The 18,236-nt window shown below is 42.5% G+C and overlaps 1 protein-coding gene across 2 annotated transcripts in view; it reads right to left on the minus strand.

Moving 5' to 3' along the window:
• The window catches only part of MXI1 (MAX interactor 1, dimerization protein), a 128,000-nt gene that overhangs the window by 19,922 nt on the left and 89,842 nt on the right, over nucleotides 1-18,236 (minus strand). For both annotated transcript variants that reach the window (XM_030202769.1, XM_030202770.1), the window contains exon 4: nucleotides 383-497. In XM_030202769.1, coding sequence (XP_030058629.1) covers nucleotides 383-497 — 115 coding nt within the window. The remainder of the gene's footprint in view (nucleotides 1-382; nucleotides 498-18,236) is intronic.

The following is an 18,236-nucleotide window of genomic DNA, read 5'->3' on the forward strand; positions in this document are numbered from 1 at the left end:
AGCTCAGCAGACAAGTTAAGGGAGCAATGGTAAGATATGTACCTGGGAGCATGTTTTTGAAGTCCACTGCAGTGACACCTAGGATGCCCCATTTATCTTCTGGGATGTCTTGGGAGACCATTCTACTAAAAATGCTGGGCCCTCCTACATACCAATGGCTTGATTTTCTATGTTTTCCCCTTGGGACGTTTTTGTTTTGAAAATGAACCAAAAAACAAAACGTCCAAAGCACAACACCTTGTTAGAAACAGTATTTTCTAAAACAAACGATAGACGTCTTTCTTTTTGGAAAATGAACTTTTTTCTTATTCAGATTTTGGACGCTTTTTGTGAGAAAGGTGATGCTGAAAGATTTTTTGGAAAAACTCAAATCCATTCTTACCTTGATGTGTGTTTTGGCTTTATTGAGGAGCCCAAGAGTTGTGTGCCTGGTGCAGTCTGGTCCTAATGGTATAAGAACTTTTAAACGTTCTAGACATAAGCGCAGGTGAGCTCGCCTGGAAAGAAGAAGAGTCGTTTATTCCTTCCTATTTATGTAGTGCTGTCTTAATAATAATCTGTACAAACTAATGAACTAATGTTTACAAGGTGAAGTAACAGTCTTAAATTCAACCACATAAAAGGTTCAACTGAACGCTAAATCCCAGTTGTTTTTACAACATATACAGGGCCCTACTTCAATTTATAGGATATTTGACATTCTTAAACATTTTCTTGAAAAGTGTAGAAAGACAACCATATATATTTGGATATATAGTAATCAATAGAAATCAAACAAAATAAATGATTCGTAGAGGAGTGTGGTAGCCGTGTTAGTCCACTCTTAAGGTTATCAATAGAAATCAAACAAAATAAAACATGGAAAAGAAAATAAGATGATACCTTTTTTATTGGACCTAACTTAATACATTTCTTGATTAGCTTTCGAAGGTTGCCCTTCTTCCTCAGATGGGAAATAAGCAAATGTGCTAGCTGACAGTGTATATAAGTGAAAACATTCAAGCATTACTATGACAGTAAAATAGATACCATTGGAGATTCTACATGGAATGTTGCTACTATTGGAGATTCTACATGGAATGTTGCTATTCCACTAGCAACATTCCATGTAGAAGGATGCGCAGGCTTCTGTTTCTGTGAGTCTGACATCCTGCACGTACATGCAGGACGTCAGACTCACAGAAGCAGAAGCCTGCGCGGCCACATTGGTGATCTACAAGGGCCGACTTCTACATGGAATGTTGCTAGTGGAATAGCAACATTCCATGTAGAATCTATAGAAATCAAACAAAATAAAACATGGAAAAGAAAATAAGATGATACCTTTTTTATTGGACATAACTTAATACATTTCTTGATTAGCTTTCGAAGGTTGCCCTACCTCTCTACTTAAGATATATAGTAACAAATATGACATCCGTCCGGAAACTACTAAAGATTAAACTGTTTAAAAAGTCTTATCAAAAGGATCCGTCATAAATCAACCAGATCAAGTTAACAGTGAACTCTTCTATTCGATTGCTCTAATTTCTATTTCTTTTCATTACTGAATGTTATTCATTACCCTTGATTTCAAACTCCTGAAATGTACTGTATTTATTTATTTATTTTTGTTACATTTGTACCCTGCGCTTTCCCACTCATGGCAGGCTCAATGCGGCTTACATGGGGCCATGGAGGGTTAAGTGACTTGCCCAGAGTCACAAGGAGCTGCCTGTGCCTGAGGTGGGAATCGGACTCAGTTCCTCAGTTCCCCAGGACCAAAGTCCACCACCCTAACCACTAGGCCACTCCTCCACTGTTGCTACTATTTGAGAGTCTACATGGAATGTTGCTATTCCACTAGCAACAACATTCCATGTAGAAGTTGGCCCTTGCAGATCACCAATGTGGCCGCGCAGGCTTCTGCGAGTCTGACGAGGACGTCAGACTCACAGAAACAGAAGCTTGCGCATCCTTCTACATGGAATGTTACTAGTAGAATAGCAACATTCCATGTAGAATCTCCAATAGTATCTATTTTATTTTTGTTACATTTGTACCCTGCGCTTTCCAACTCATGGCAGCCTCAATGCGGCAGGCAATGGAGGGTTAAGTGACTTGCCCAGAGTCACAAGGAGCTGCCTGTGCCGGGAATCAAACTCAGTTCCTCAGTTCCCCAGGAACCAAACTCCACCACCCTAACCACTAGGCCACTCCTCCCCCCTGTATATCCATTTACTTCTAATGTACTTCATTTTTGTACTTTAATTGTAATAATAACAATATGTACTTCTCACTCCGGAAATGGCTTTTCGGCATAATGTAAGCCACATTGAGCCTGCAAATAGGTGGGAAAATCTGGGCTAGAAATGCAGCAAATAAATGCACCTCCTATAATTACCCTAACAAACAACTCTCTTCCCTCACCCCTTCCTAAGCGCTACACACTACTAATTGTATCCGATATCCTGTTATGACAATATTATCAAATCTATGTAAGCCACATTGAGCCTGCAAATAGGTGGGGGAATGTGGGATACAAATGCAAAAAATAAAAATAGAGTTGAATGAACAAATGGTTGAATCCTATGAGCAGTAGCCTTAATCCCCTGGCTAATATCTCATGTTCTTTGCTTAACCGACATTGCTACATGGCTGTCCAACCGCCACCTGAAACTGAACATATCCAAGACTGAGCTCATCGTCTTTCCACCAAAACCCACTTCTCCTCTTCCTCCACTTTCTATCTCAGTTGATAACACCCTCATCCTCCCCGTCTCATCTGCCCGCAACCTCGGAGACATCTTCGACTCTTCCCTCTCCTTCTCGGCACACATCCAGCAGATAGTCAAGACCTGTCGCTTCTTCCTCTTCAACATCAGCAAAATTCGTCCTTTCCTCTCTGAACACACCACCCGAACTCTCGTCCACGCTCTCATTACCTCTCGCCTTGACTACTGCAACTTACTCCTCACCGGACTCCCACTTAGCCATCTATCCCCCCTTCAATCTGTTCAGAACTCTGCGGCACGTCTCATATTCCGCCAGAACCGATATACTCATATCACCCCTCTCCTCAGGTCACTTCACTGGCTTCCGATCAGATACCGCATTCAATTCAAGCTTCTCCTCCTTACCTACAAATGTACTCAATCTGCTGCCCCTCACTACCTCTCTACCCTCATCTTCCCTTACGTTCCCGCCCGTAACCTCCGTTCACAGGATAAATCCCTCCTCTCAGTACCCTTCTCCACCACCGCCAACTCCAGGCTCCGCCCATTCTGCCTCGCCTCATCCTATGCCTGGAACAACCTTCCTGAGCCCTTACGTCAAGCCCCCTCCCTGCCCATCTTCAAGTCTCTGCTTAAAGCCCACCTCTTCAATGCTGCCTTCGGCACCTAACTCATACCTTCAGGATATCCAGACTGCCCCAATTTGACTGCCCCTATCGAATTGACTATTCACTTATCCTTTAGATTGTACGCTCTTTGAGCAGGGCCTGTCCTTTTATGTTAAATTGTACGGCGCTGCATAACCCTAGTAGCGCTTTAGAAATGTTAAGTAGTAGTAGTTCTTAAAAAAATAAAAAAAATTAAGAAGTGCTTCTGTCTGAACCTTCTCTCTTTCTATTACATCCGACTACAAACCTGTTTCCCTTTACCTAATTAAAATTTCCAAAAGAAAACACCACAGCAAACCGAATGCTCAGGCATTTCTGAAGTAAATGCGACGCATACTCTGCACTTCTAGGATGACTGAATTATCAGTGTATTTGAAAGTTATCTGAAGGGATTGTAGCCAGGGTTGCAGTCTTGATGACCGGTGGTACCGCTGACCAGTGGCGTTCCTAGGGGGGCGGCGCCCCGCCCCCCCCCCCCCCGATGCAGCGCGGACCCCCCCCGGGTGCAGCACCCCCCCCGATGCAACGCGGAACCCCCCCGGGTGCACGCCGCTGGGGGGGGGTGCCGCAGCGCGCGCCTGTTCAGAGTTCCCTGACTTTGCGCGTTCGCTGGAGCTCCCTCTGACCCGGAACAGGAAGTAACCTGTTCCAGGGCAGAGGGAGCTGCAGCGAACGCGCGAAGTCAGCGAACTCAGAGCAGGCGCGCGCCGCGGCACCCCCCAGCGGCATGCACCCGGGGCGGACCGCCCCCACCCCCTTGGTACGCCACTGCCGCTGACAAGTTTCAGGGTTGTGCTAATTCAACTTCATTGCACGTCCATCAACAAAAATGTCAAAGTTTTTGCATCACCAGGTGCCACAATCACACTGAAAGATAAGAAGACTGAAGCAAGGGAGAACCACAAACATCTCAATAAGAATGCATGTGACGATTCATATGGTATCCTTTTCCTTCACTAGTGTACCTCTTTTTCTTAAGCACGCATGTAAACCTGGGCCTCTCTGATTCTAGAATCCCTTGTAAACTAATATCACTCTTTTTCTTAATTTGGTCTTATATCTGATTTTGTACAAGAACTGTTTCACATGATTCAGTAGAGGAGTGTGGTAGCCGTGTTAGTCCACTCTTAAGGTTATCAATAGAAATTAAACAAAATAAAACATGGAAAAGAAAATAAGATGATACCTTTTTTATTGGACATAACTTAATACATTTCTTGATTAGCTTTCGAAGGTTGCCCTTCTTCGTCAGATCGGAAATAAGCAAATGTGCTAGCTGACAGTGTATATAAGTGAAAACATTCAAGCATTACTATGACAGTAAAATAGATACCATTGGAGATTCTACATGGAATGTTGCTACTATTGGAGATTCTACATGGAATGTTGCTATTCCACTAGCAACATTCCATGTAGAAGGCTGCGCAGGCTTCTGTTTCTGTGAGTCTGACGTCCTGCACGTACGTGCAGGACGTCAGACTCACAGAAGCAGAAGCCTGCGCGGCCACATTGCTGATCTACAAGGGCCGACTTCTACATGGAATGTTGCTAGTGGAATAGCAACATTCCATGTAGAATCTATAGAAATCAAACAAAATAAAACATGGAAAAGAAAATAAGATGATACCTTTTTTATTGGACATAACTTAACACATTTCTTGATTAGCTTTCGAAGGTTGCCCTTCTTCCTCAGATCGGAAATAAGCAAATGTGCTAGCTGACAGTGTATATAAGTGAAAACATTCAAGCATTACTATGACAGTAAAATAGATACTATTGGAGATTCTACATGGAATGTTGCTACTATTGAAGATTCTACATGGAATGTTGCTATTCCACTAGCAACATTCCATGTAGAAGTCGGCCCTTGTGCAGGATGTCAGACTCACAGAAACAGAAGCCTGCGCATCCTTCTACATGGAATGTTGCTAGTGGAATAGCAACATTCCATGTAGAATCTCCAATAGTAGCAACATTCCATGTAGAATCTCCAATGGTATCTATTTTACTGTCATAGTAATGCTAGAATGTTTTCACTTATATACACTGTCAGCTAGCACATTTGCTTATTTCCGATCTGAGGAAGAAGGGCAACCTTCGAAAGCTAATCAAGAAATGTATTAAGTTATGTCCAATAAAAAAGGTATCATCTTATTTTCTTTTCCATGTTTTATTTTGTTTAATTTCTATTGATAACATGATTCAGTGAAAGCTGAATAGCAACAGGTAGAAAAGGGATTTTGCTCTTGCACTTCTATGGCTCCCCACCACAAATGTTTTTTTTTCTCCCCTCTTTTTTTTTTTTTAAATCTTTCCTACCCAGACCACATGCCCAAGTAGTCTTGGGAATCCTTGCCGGCCTCCCAGTAGTTGGAGGGATATCCTCTCTCCGATAAGCTCTTAGCACTGATCTCTATGGCAGGCTGGAGGTTCCACACTATTTATTTTTTTGCATTTGTATCCCACATTTTCCCGCATATTTGTAGGCTCAATGTGGCTTACACAGTACCGGAAGGCGTTTGGCGGCTCCGGTGAGAACGTTACAAAGTGATATTGTGGGAGGATAGAGTTCCTGTAGTAAAGTCACGTTTAGGGAAGCGTGACAGAGGGGGGAAATGAGTTATGTCCATTACATACTTTAATTTTGTTGTGTCGCAGAGATCAGGTATTTAGGTTAGATCGGCAGGATATGCCTTTTTGAACAGGTTAGTTTTTAGTGATTTCTGGCAATAATATGCATTATATTACAGTAAAACACATTAGTTTAGGTTACTGCAGCAAACATAACAATGAGATGTAAACCATGAAAATGAATGCAAAACACTTCATTATTATGTAAATTGAACACAGAATCATTCCAGAAAAAATAACAAGCTAGCAATATTTTTCCTGCCAGGAGCACTGGGATACTAATACACAGCCTGATTATTCCCACGTGCATCTTAAAACGGCCAGCATGCAAAAACTAAGTTCTCCTTTCATTCCGAGGATACCCTCGGACTCCCCATTAGTGCATTGGGCCATGCCACCCCCCCAGCCAACAAAAAACTGTACCTACTCACCCCCTTGTAGGTCTCCTTGTGCCAATTTAAAGTATCCTTGTTGGTCCAGTGGGTTCTGGGCAGGAGCAATGCCCAGTTCCCCGACAGCGCTGGGATCGAAATGGCACCAGGAAACCCTAGTGGTAATCTCATATTACTACTGCTAGGTGTCACCGGCTGGGTTGCCAGCGTAATTTTGAACTTGGCACCAGCAGGGGCTGGAACGACTGGGGATTGTTCCTGCCCAGAAACCCCTAGACTACCAGGGATACCACTAGAAAGCTAGGCCCCTGTTAAGGCCTTGTGTAGGCAGTCTGCTATTGCCTCAGTAACTACAGTTCTTGGGCCCCATGAACTGGAAGTGTTGGCCATGGGGAAGTGGGCCCCAGCCAAGGCCTCTGCTTCATGAATGCCCCATCCTTCACTCTCTGGCCCACCATTTGGTGGGCTGAGGGTAAATGATGCCATTCTAACAAGAGCGAGAATGCCATGGCTGCCATCAGGGGTCTAGAGGGAATCACAGGGTCTCCACGAAACTCTTAGCACTCTGTCCCCCAGGCATACCTTTAACACAGTCCCATCACATAAGTAAAAATGGAATTGGCAATGCTGCTCTGCTTTACCATGCCCTGGGCACTGCTGTCACCATGGATGGAAAAACGTCATCAGCTAAATGAAATGACTCGATGGTGCTTGAAAAAGGGGCAAGGCACAAAGAAAGAGAAAGGGAAAGACCTGACCGAAGTCAGGGCCTAAAAACAGTCCAATGATGACAGAAAATAAAGAAAACTTAAACCCGGGCAAGATACAACTTACGTAAAAAAAAAAGAACGGGTTTGTAAGGCCCAAGAAAAAGAGCCACAAGAAAAGCAGAAAAAAAAAGTCCGAAAGGCAGAAACAGCTCTCAAAAACACCAGGCGAGTGAGGACAAAAAAATCTGCACCTTCTCCTCACGCGGAAAAAAGAGAACCGAGGAGATCGCATTCGCGCGACAGGCGGAAAGGCACTCTCGCATGCACGGTTGAGCGCGGCTTGTGCTCCACAAAACTCTCTTTTCTTACCATGGCAAAAGCCAGACCGGGTGATGCAGACTGGCGTCACCCCTTGTGAGCACTTAGGAGCCCGCTTGTCCTCGGAGAATTGAAATTACACAGAACTGTTGAAGTCAAGGTAAGATCTGACAGAACTGCCTGAAAACTTTATAAATCAGAGCCCACAGTTCACTATAAATAACCCGCTGAAATGATTAGCTGGACACAGGAGTTGTCCACAGGTTTAATAGTACAGGCTTGCAAAACAATCATCTACATGGAACAGTTGTCAGAAGGAAACCTTTGTGATGAGATAATTGAAAAAAATGTCATTGCTCGAAACGTGCAAAAGAAAACGTTTGGAACATGCTTTGGATTGATGAAACAAAAACTGAACTCTTTGGTCAAAAGAACATAAAATACATTTGGAGAAAAAAGGGTGACATATTTGAAGAAATGAACGCCTTGTAAATCATCAAGCACAAGACAGATTGTGCTTTTTGGGTTGTACGGCAGCCAGCGGCACAAGAAACCTGGGGGTGGAAGGAAGAATGGATTCAACTAAGTATCACCTACTGTCTCCCTATTCAGTGAGAAACTAAAGCTACACGGAAGTCGGATATTTCATCAAGAGAATGACTCAAGCACACCTCAGTTTCAACCATGACATACTTACAGGAAATAAAGATGAAGATTTTGGGACTGGTTTTCATGTCTCCAGATTTGATCATTATTGGAAAAATGTGGGGGATGTCAAACATGCAGTGCTACACTGACTGCTTTTACCACATCCTGAGACAATGAATTCCAGAACTTAAATTACACATCGAGCGAAAAAAATATTTTCTCTAATTTGTTTTAAATATAATCGTAATCATGGCCTATCCCACAGTGTTTGTACTTTTTCACAAGGTAAACAACTGATTTGTTTTTCTATTCCACTTTATTCATGATTTAATAGAACTTGATCTCGATTTATCAATTTTATACTGTTTTTCACAATATACATAGTAGATGACGGCAGAAAAAGACCTGCATAGTCCATCCAGTCTGCCCAACAAGATAAATTCATATGTGTATACCTTACCTTGATTTTGTTGGATTATTTGTAGTAAATAATTAGCAGATTTTAGTACACACAGCTTCAGCTTTAGAAATGTTAATTTCTTTCTTCATCTCTCTCTCATTCACCCCTGAATAATTCACTGCTGAGTCACTTTAAAGTTGAAGTAACAAAACATCTGTTTACTCACAGTTTGTAGTTAGATTATAATCAGACAGGCTTATATATACATATTACTATACATTTGTATTATCAGCTCCTTCCATGTGCTTAGATGGTAATGGATGCTCACACCACCATAGATCCTCTCAGGTTAGGAGAGATCATGAGCTCCATGTGCTCCATGTGCTGCATGTGCTGCATCTATCCCCCACAGGAAGTTACATAGCTGTGTGACCTCTCTAAGTAATTCACATCAGAGGTCACAGAGTAATCACAGAGAAATAATAGGTGACAGGCAATGCATGTAAAATACAATTACATTCCAACAAACCCCTTCTCATGCATAACTGTCATGCAATTATTTATTCATACAAAGTCCAAGCTTTATACGCAGATTCACAAAATGTTCTCTGGGTAACGGTTTGGTCATGATGTCAGCTGTCATCTCACTGGTGTGACAATAGTGTAGACTGATGACCCCTTCTTTCGCCAACTCTCGCACGTTGTGGTATTTCGTTGCGATGTGCTTGGTGCGTGACTGAACCTTGTCATTCTGTGACAGTCGGATGCAGCTCTGATTATCTTCCATTATCTGGATTGGTCTCTGTTCAGCTATTCCAAAATCCAGCAAAAGTTTTTCAATCCACATCAGTTCTCTGCACGCTTCCGATACGGCCACATATTCAGCTTCTGTAGAAGACAAACTCACAATACTTTGTTTATGACTGGCCCATGAAATTTGTACATTTCCATACATAAACACATATCCACTTGTGGATTTATAATCAGAATGATCCCCTGCCCAATCTGAATCACAGTAACATATTAGTTTTGGATTACTATTGGCTGAAATCTTTAATTTACAATCAATGGTACCCTTTAAATACCTTACCATCCTTTTAACTGCAGTCCAATCTGATTTGGTAGGTGAGCTGACCCTTCTGCTCAAAATTCCTACTGCATTTGCTATATCAGCCCTGTATGTGGTAGTTAGATATAAAAGCTTACCTATGGCTGATCTATATTGGATGTTATCTGGTAAAGGTTCTCTTACTGTTTCATCCTTCAGAAAATCAGTGATCATGGGAGTGCTTACAACTTGGGCATCTTGCATACCTAAACTTTCAATAAGCTCATTTATTTTCTGCTTCTGGCTTAGAAGATAAGAACCATCATTTTGTTTCTCAATTTCTATACCAAGATAGTATGACACATTACCAAGTTCTTTTATCTCAACATTGAGGTTTAAACACTTTACAATGTCCTTGTACTCTTGCTCACTTTTGCTTGCAATGAGCAGATCATCAACAAAAGCTAAAATGTATGCATATTGTCCATTTGTGCACCTAGTGTACAAGCATTTATCTGCTTCACCTTGCTTAAATCCTAAATTTGTCAATATTTCATGCAATTTTTCATTCCAACATTTTGCACTTTGCTTTAATCCATAAAGACCTTTGTTTAATTTACACACTAGCTGTCTTTGTTTTGTATTTATGAAACCTGTTGGCTGTTCCATGTACAAGTCTTCAGTTATATCTCCGTGAAGAAACGCTGTTTTCACATCAATGTGGTTGACTTGCATGCCTTTTGAGACTGCAATGCTCAGAAGTGTTCTTATTGTCGTGTGTTTCACTACAGGTGCAAACACTTCATCAAAATCTTCTCCATATTTTTGAAGATATCCCTTTGCCACTAATCTGGCTTTATACCTTTCCACTTTTCCTTGTGCATTCCTTTTTAACTTGAATACCCATTTGCATCCTATAGCTTTCTTGCCAGGAGGTAATTTTGTAAGAATCCAAGTATTATTTTTATCCAATGCATCAATTTCTTCTTGTGCAGCTTTATGCCATTCAGCAGCTTCTTCTGCTGGCATTTTCTCAATCTCATCCCATGTTAAGGGCTCTTGAGCTTCTGCTGACTTTGTTAGGTAAGACAGTCTTGGGGGGTGGAACACCTTTGTTTTCCCTGGATGAGCGTCTGACAACAGGTTGGTCTGACCTTTCCGCATCCTCTAAATCTGAGAGTTCTTCTCCAATTGATTCCCCTTCTCCAACTGTACTGTCTTCTTCAATGATCCTTTCTGTGTCTGTTTCCTCTGCCTGTTCCTCGTTAGATACAGGTGAGTTGCTTTCAGACATCTGCCTTGGTATGGCATTTATATACACTGGCATGTCTATTATGGTTCTAGTTTCATATTCTGGATGATAAGGCTCATCTGGGATAATCCAGCCTTTATCAACCCTTTTGTTTTCATCAAAATATGTAACATGTCTTATGCCAACAATGCCAGTTTTCAGATTCAAAATTCTATATCCTTTGTGTCCTGGAGCATAGCCAACTAAAATGCCCCTTTCTGTTGTGGAATCCAGCTTATGCCTTCTTTGCTTTGGTACATGAGCATATGCTGTACTTCCAAATGTTCTTATGTGTGACAGGTTTGGCTTCCTACCATGCCATGTCTCATGTGGTGTGCGCTCAGCGCCTTTAGTTGGCATTCTGTTTTGTAGGTACACTGCTGTGAGAATGGCTTCCCCCCATAGTCTTTTAGGGAGATTGCTATCTGACAGCATACATCTGGTCATTTCCACAAGTGACCTAAATTTTCTCTCTGCAACAGAATTTTGCTCTGGTGTATAAGCTACTGTTGTGATATGCTGAATGCCTTCTTGTTCTAGAAATGTGCGCATGCTTTGTGAAGTGAACTCACCACCATTGTCGGTCTGAAGAACCTTTGGTTTTCTTTCAAATTTATTGCTCACCATGGCTACGTATTTCTTCAGCATGTCTGTGACTTGACTTTTTTCTTTCAGCAAATAGGCCACACAATATCTAGAGAAATCATCCAAGAATATTAGCACAAATCTGTTATTTCCCAATGATGGGATATTAAACGGTCCACATAAGTCACTGTGTATTAAGTCCAGCACTTTATTACTCCTATTTCCTGTGTATGCAGGAAATGAGGGTCTCACACCTTTTTGAGTAACACAGTCTATGCATTTCTCCATTTTACCAGCATCTGCACTTATCTGAATGCCGGTGGCCAGTTGCTTACTGTAAAGATCCTGGATCACCTTACAATCACGATGTCCCAGGCGGCGATGCCAGATTTCCAGACTACATTTACCATCATTCTTCCTTACTTGCGCCATATGTGAGGCTTCACCTGAAATGCTCAGTTTATAAACATCATTATGCATAAAAGCTTCAGCATACACTTCATCATTTTTAGAGATTGTGCACTTACTGTTTTCAAAATGAATCACAAATCCCTTCTTATCTAATGTAGATACACTAAGCATATTGCAAACTGCTTGGGGAATATACAAGACATCACTTACAGGAATTTCTTTAACTTCATTAGACACTTTGCATTTTAAGAATCCAATACCTTTTGCTTGGATCTTAGCAGTCCCTGCGTTTGCAGTTTTAAGAATACCTTCCTCTGGACACATTTCCTGAAAGAAATTCTTACAATTGGTTAAATGGCATGTGCTCCCTGAATCCAAAATCCAAGTACTTTCATTTGAATTATTATTTACCATAGTCAAAGATTTTTCTGCCATTAGAAAGCCCTTGTGTTTATCTTTGTCTTTCATACATTTCCTGGTTTGAAAATTCTTTAGTTCCATTGGCTTAGGTGAGCTAGAGGGAGTGTTTTGTGTTTCCTTACACCATTTAGATACATGTCCCTCCTTTCCACATGAGTAGCAAATCAGCTTGCCCTTGGGTGGAGTTTTCCCATAGCTCCGCCTTCCTCTGTTCTTTGCCAAGAAATTTGTTTCATTTCTCTCTGACTTGCTTTGAGAACACATCTCCTCAGAATCATTTATTATGCATTCCTGCCTTAGTTTTGATGTTGTCTGTTCAAAAGATTGCCCTTCAATGGCCTCATTTACAGACCTAAAAACATCAAACTTCTTTGATAGTGAGGTAAAAAGAAATGCTCTTTTCAATGCATCACACATGGGAATTCCTGAAAGTTCTAACTTTTGAAATGAAGACATAAGATGCATAATGTGATCATTACATTTACTTTTATCCCTTAATTTGGTTTCATTCAACTCTGCCAACCAAATTGGTTGCTGCTTTGCATATGTAGTTGCATACATAGTTCTCAGTTTATATAAAATGTCCTTTGGTGTATCTTTTCCCTCCACTAATATGGCTTGTTTCTCTGAGAGAGCTTCCAAAAGCATGCACTTCACATAATAGTTTGCATTGTCCCATTCAGCCATATTTTCAGCTGTTCTGTCTTGGTCTAAGCATATATTTAATCTTTTTGCTCGAAGGAGACATATGAATCTTAGTTCCCACTGCCGATAATTAAACTCAGTTAATTTAGGCACCTTGAGAGAATAGAAAAATGGTGAATTTCTTCCCTCAGCCATTTTCTTAGCCTTCTGTCTGCTGTGTGGGGGGAGAGAGAGACAGACTGAATCTTTCCTTTAAAACTTAAGAGAAAAATGTGGCCTTTTTTTCTGCCTGGTAATATTTCTCTTCTTTTTCAATTCCTGAGCCCTGGGCCCATAACCCTTTTGTTGGATTATTTGTAGTAAATAATTAGCAGATTTTAGTACACACAGCTTCAGCTTTAGAAATGTTAATTTCTTTCTTCATCTCTCTCTCATTCACCCCTGAATAATTCACTGCTGAGTCACTTTAAAGTTGAAGTAACAAAACATCTGTTTACTCACAGTTTGTAGTTAGATTATAATCAGACAGGCTTATATATACATATTACTATACATTTGTATTATCAGCTCCTTCCATGTGCTTAGATGGTAATGGATGCTCACACCACCATAGATCCTCTCAGGTTAGGAGAGATCATGAGCTCCATGTGCTCCATGTGCTGCATGTGCTGCATCTATCCCCCACAGGAAGTTACATAGCTGTGTGACCTCTCTAAGTAATTCACATCAGAGGTCACAGAGTAATCACAGAGAAATAATAGGTGACAGGCAATGCATGTAAAATACAATTACATTCCAACAGATTTGTACCTGCCTTTTTCGGGGCACAGACCGTACAAGTCTTCCCAGCAGTATTTCCCGCCTCCCAACCATCAGTCCCGCCTCCCATCACCGGCTCTGGCACAGACCGTATAAGTCTGCCCTCCACTATCCTCGCCTCCCAACCACCAACACCTCTTCCCCCCACCTGCTCCGCCACCCAATTTCGGCTAAGCTTCTGAGGATCCATTCCTACTGCACAGGATTCCTTTATGCACATCCCACGCATGTTTGAATTCCGTTACCGTTTTCGTTTCCACCACCTCCCGTGGGAGGGCATTCCAAGCATCCACCACTCTCTCCGTGAAAAAAGGAATAACTTTTCTGCTACTCTCCTGCTAGGACTCTCCGTTCTTCTCAAACAAATAATCTTACAGTTCCCGCACTTCATATTGTTCATCATAACTTTTTCAGCTCACAAATTTTTTAGTGTCGTGGATCCCAAAATGTGGAACACTCTCCCTCTAACTTGGAGTCTCTAGCCTTGAAAACGTCCTTATTTCAGGATGCCTATCCATCGTAGTTCTTAGCCTTTGTGTCCGATGGCGGTTTCGGTTCTTTCTTGAATTTTCTGTTCTTCTATGTTTTCTCAATTGAATATTCTAAACCACCCAGAAGAAAATATTTGATGGGCGGTATATCAAATGTTAAATAAAAACTTGACAAAAAAAAACAACTTAATGGATAGTGCTGTGGGCTGAGAACCAAGGGGAACAGGGTTCAATTCCCACCATGGCTTCTTGAGATCCCGGGGAAGTTACTTAACCATCTACTGCCTCAGGAACAAAAACTTAAGGTTGTGAGCCCATTAGAGACAGAGAAAGTGCCTATATGTAATATGTAAACTGCTTTGGTTGTACCACAGAAAGGCAGTATATCAGGAATCTAATAAAAAGAAATATAAACAATGACACCTAGATCTTTTTCCTTTATGGAACATAACATTGTGTACCGTATTTTTCGGACTATAAGACGCACCGGACCATAAGACGCACCTAGGTTTTAGAGGAGGGAAATAGGAAAAAAAATTTTCGGACTATGACGCACTTTTTCCCTCCTCTAAAACCTAGGTGCGTTTTATGGTCCGGTGCGTCTTGTCCGAATGCAGGGCCCCGATCTCTCTGTTTCCCCCCCCCCTCCCTCCATCCCTCCCTCTGATTTGCAAGGTCGTCCCTCCCTCCCTCGCTCCGTTTTGCAACGTCCCCCCCTCCCTCGGTTTTGCAAGGTCCTCCCTCCCTCGCTCCCTCCAAATTTTAAAAGTTTTACCTGGTCGTGGTCGGGGCAGCAAAAAGCATGCACGCTGGGCGCGTCCGTCTTCCGTTCTGACGTCTCTCTCTGCTCCCTTGAGGGCGGGACCAGAGCTGAGAGAGACATCAGAACGGAAGACGGACGCGCCCAGCGTGCATTTTTTTGCTGCTGCTGCCGCAACCACAACCAGGTAAAACTTCTTTTAAAATTTGGAGGGAGCGAGGGGGGACCTTGCAAAACGAAGCGAGGGAGGGAGGACCTTGCAAAACGGAGCGAGGGAGGGAGGGACCTTGCAAAACGGAATTACGGTGCTTTTAAAACTACATTCGGACTATAAGACGCACCCCCCATTTTCCTCCCAAATTTGGGGGGGGGGGGGGGAAGTGCGTCTTATAGTCCGAAAAATACGGTAATTATAGTTTGGGTTGTTCTTCCCTATTTGTACAACTTTCTACTTGTCCATATTAAATTTTGTTTGAAGGCCTACTCTCCCTGTCTCACAGTCTTCCTGCAATTTTTCACAATCCATAAGTGATTTAACAACTTTGATGCCATTTGCAAATTTGGTCACCTCACTCGTTCCCATTTTCAGATCATGTATAAATATCTTAAAAGCACTTCACTATTCACATTTCTTCATTGAGAAAACTAACGTTTAGCCCTCTTCCGTTTTCTTTTAACCAGTTCCAAATCCTCAAGAAAGCATCGCCTCCTATGCCGTGACTTTTCCTTCCAAGGTCTTCTATAAGCTACTTTACAAAAATGCTTTCTGAAAATCCAGATACACTACGAGGGGCATTTTTGATACGACATCTAAATCAAACTTCGGACATTTTGCTGAAAACAGCCAAAAATCCAGTGGTGAACATCACCGTTTTCAAACCTGAAAAACCTTATCTTTTTGTTTCAAAAATGGCCATTTGCTACACATTTTTAGATGTTTTGTGCTCATTTAAAAAAAACAAATATCTAATTGGAAAAAAAGACTAGAACTGTATGTGAACGTCATCGTGTTTTTAAGTAGAGAGGTGTGGTAGCCGTGTTAGTCCACTCTTAAGGTTATCAGTAGAAATCAAACAAAATAAAACATGGAAAAGAAAATAAGATGATACCTTTTTTATTGGACATAACTTAATACATTTCTTGATTAGCTTTCGAAGGTTGCCCTTCTTCGTCAGATCGGAAATAAGCAAATGAGGTAGCAGATAGTGTTTTTAAAAATCAGTCCACGCATTGTGCATGAATATTACAGATCCTCTGTGCGTGTATTGTGCCTTGCAGATGACCTTTGGTGGCGAGAATAGGGTGGCCCATTTTTACCTTCCCACTTCATCTCTCCTACCCACCAGCACTGCTCTTCAGGTCTTCAGTAGTCCTACTCTTCGGGGTCACTCTGTTTCTTTTCCTGCACCTCCTCAGGTAGCTCGGCCTGGGTTTTCTGTCACATCCATGGCTCATTTCTTCTGCAGTTCCTCTTTGAATACCGGGGGCCTGGGCTCTTCACAACCTATATGGCCCATTTCATCCCTTGCTGAATCCTCTTCAGAAGTGGTGGCCTGGACTCCTCACTACCCACACGGTTCCTCTCATCCCACATTGAATCCTCTTCAGACAGAGCTTGGACCCCCACCATTACTGTCATGGATGGCACTAACAGACAAAACCAAAAGCGTTATAAACTTACTTGGTTCATAAAACACATTAAGAATTGAAAAGAAGGTAAAAGAGGAATGCCCTAAATTCCAGTCCTGACTTGCATGGTTTTTGACACATCAGTTTCTGTATCATAGTAACATAGTAGATGACGGCAGAAAAAGACCTGCACGGTCCATCCAGTCTGCCCAAGAAGATAAAATTCCTATGTGCTACTTTTTTATTTGTACAGTCCTCTTCAGGGCACAGCCCTATCCCCGCCTCCCAACCACCAACCCCGCCTCCCACCAGCAGCTCTGGCACAGACCGTATAAGTCTGCCCAGCACTATCCCTGCCTCCCACCAGCAGCTCCGGCACAGACCGTGTAAGTCTGCCCAGCACTATCCCCACCTCCCAACTACCAGTCCCGCCTCCCACCACCAGCTCTGGCACAGAACGTATAAGTCTGCCCAGCACTATCCCTGCCTCCCACCACCGGCTCTGGCACAGAACGTATAAGTCTGCCCAGCACTATCCCTGCCTCCCACCAGCAGCTCTGGCACAGACCGTGTAAGTCTGCCCAGCACTATCCCCACCTCCCAACTACCAGTCCCGCCTCCCACCATCAGCTCTGGCACAGACCGTATAAGTCTGCCCAGCACTATCCCTGCCTCCCACCAGCAGCTCTGGCACAGACCGTGTAAGTCTGCCCAGCACTATCCCCGCCTCCCAACCACCAACCCCGCCTCCCACCAGCAGCTCTGGCACAGACCGTGTAAGTCTGCCCAGCACTATCCCCACCTCCCAACTACCAGTCCCGCCTCCCACCACCAGCTCTGGCACAGACCGTATAAGTCTGCCCAGCACTATCCCTGCCTCCCACCACCGGCTCTGGCACAGACCGTATAAGTCTGCCCAGCACTATCCCTGCCGCCCAACCACCAGCCCTGGCACAGACCGTATAAGTCTGCCCAGCACTAGCCCCGCCTCCCAACCACCAGCTCTGCCACCCATTCTAGGCTAAGCTCCTGAGGATCCCTTCCTTCTGCACAGGATTCCTTTATGTTTATCCCACGTATGTTTGAATTCCGTTACCGTTTTCATCTCCACCACCTCCCGCGGGAGGGCATTCCAAGCATCCACCACCCTCTCTGTGAAAAAATACTTCCTGACATTCTTCTTGAGTCAAACAATATACTTATCTTAAATTTCATTTTATATGAATATGCATTCAATGGAACTCTGTTTCAAGTGAAAAGTTGGGGCTCCTGACCCTCATGTCAGGGAGGCCGTGACTAGAATGGAGGTTAACGAACAGGCGCGTACAACGAAACAGTAAAGTTGTACGATTACGTGAAGAACATCAATAAAACTATTTTGCATTTATTTTTTTCTATCCTATTTCACACACACCACACTCAATGTGCATACCAAAAATATATATTTTAGTAAATAACACCAGAAAACACAAACAACCAAGTCAATCATGTTACCCTGAACTCTCTTTATCACACGTTCATCAAAACTATTAAAACACATCATCCTTATCAACTTACTGCATCACATAGGCAATTAATAAATGTAACAAACAAACAAACAGAACTAGATAACACATGATTGGCAACAACCAAATCACTAAATACTGTAACCCAGGG

Source organism: Microcaecilia unicolor, chromosome 5 (assembly GCF_901765095.1).
Source record: "Microcaecilia unicolor chromosome 5, aMicUni1.1, whole genome shotgun sequence".
NCBI classification, from domain to species: domain Eukaryota; kingdom Metazoa; phylum Chordata; class Amphibia; order Gymnophiona; family Siphonopidae; genus Microcaecilia; species Microcaecilia unicolor.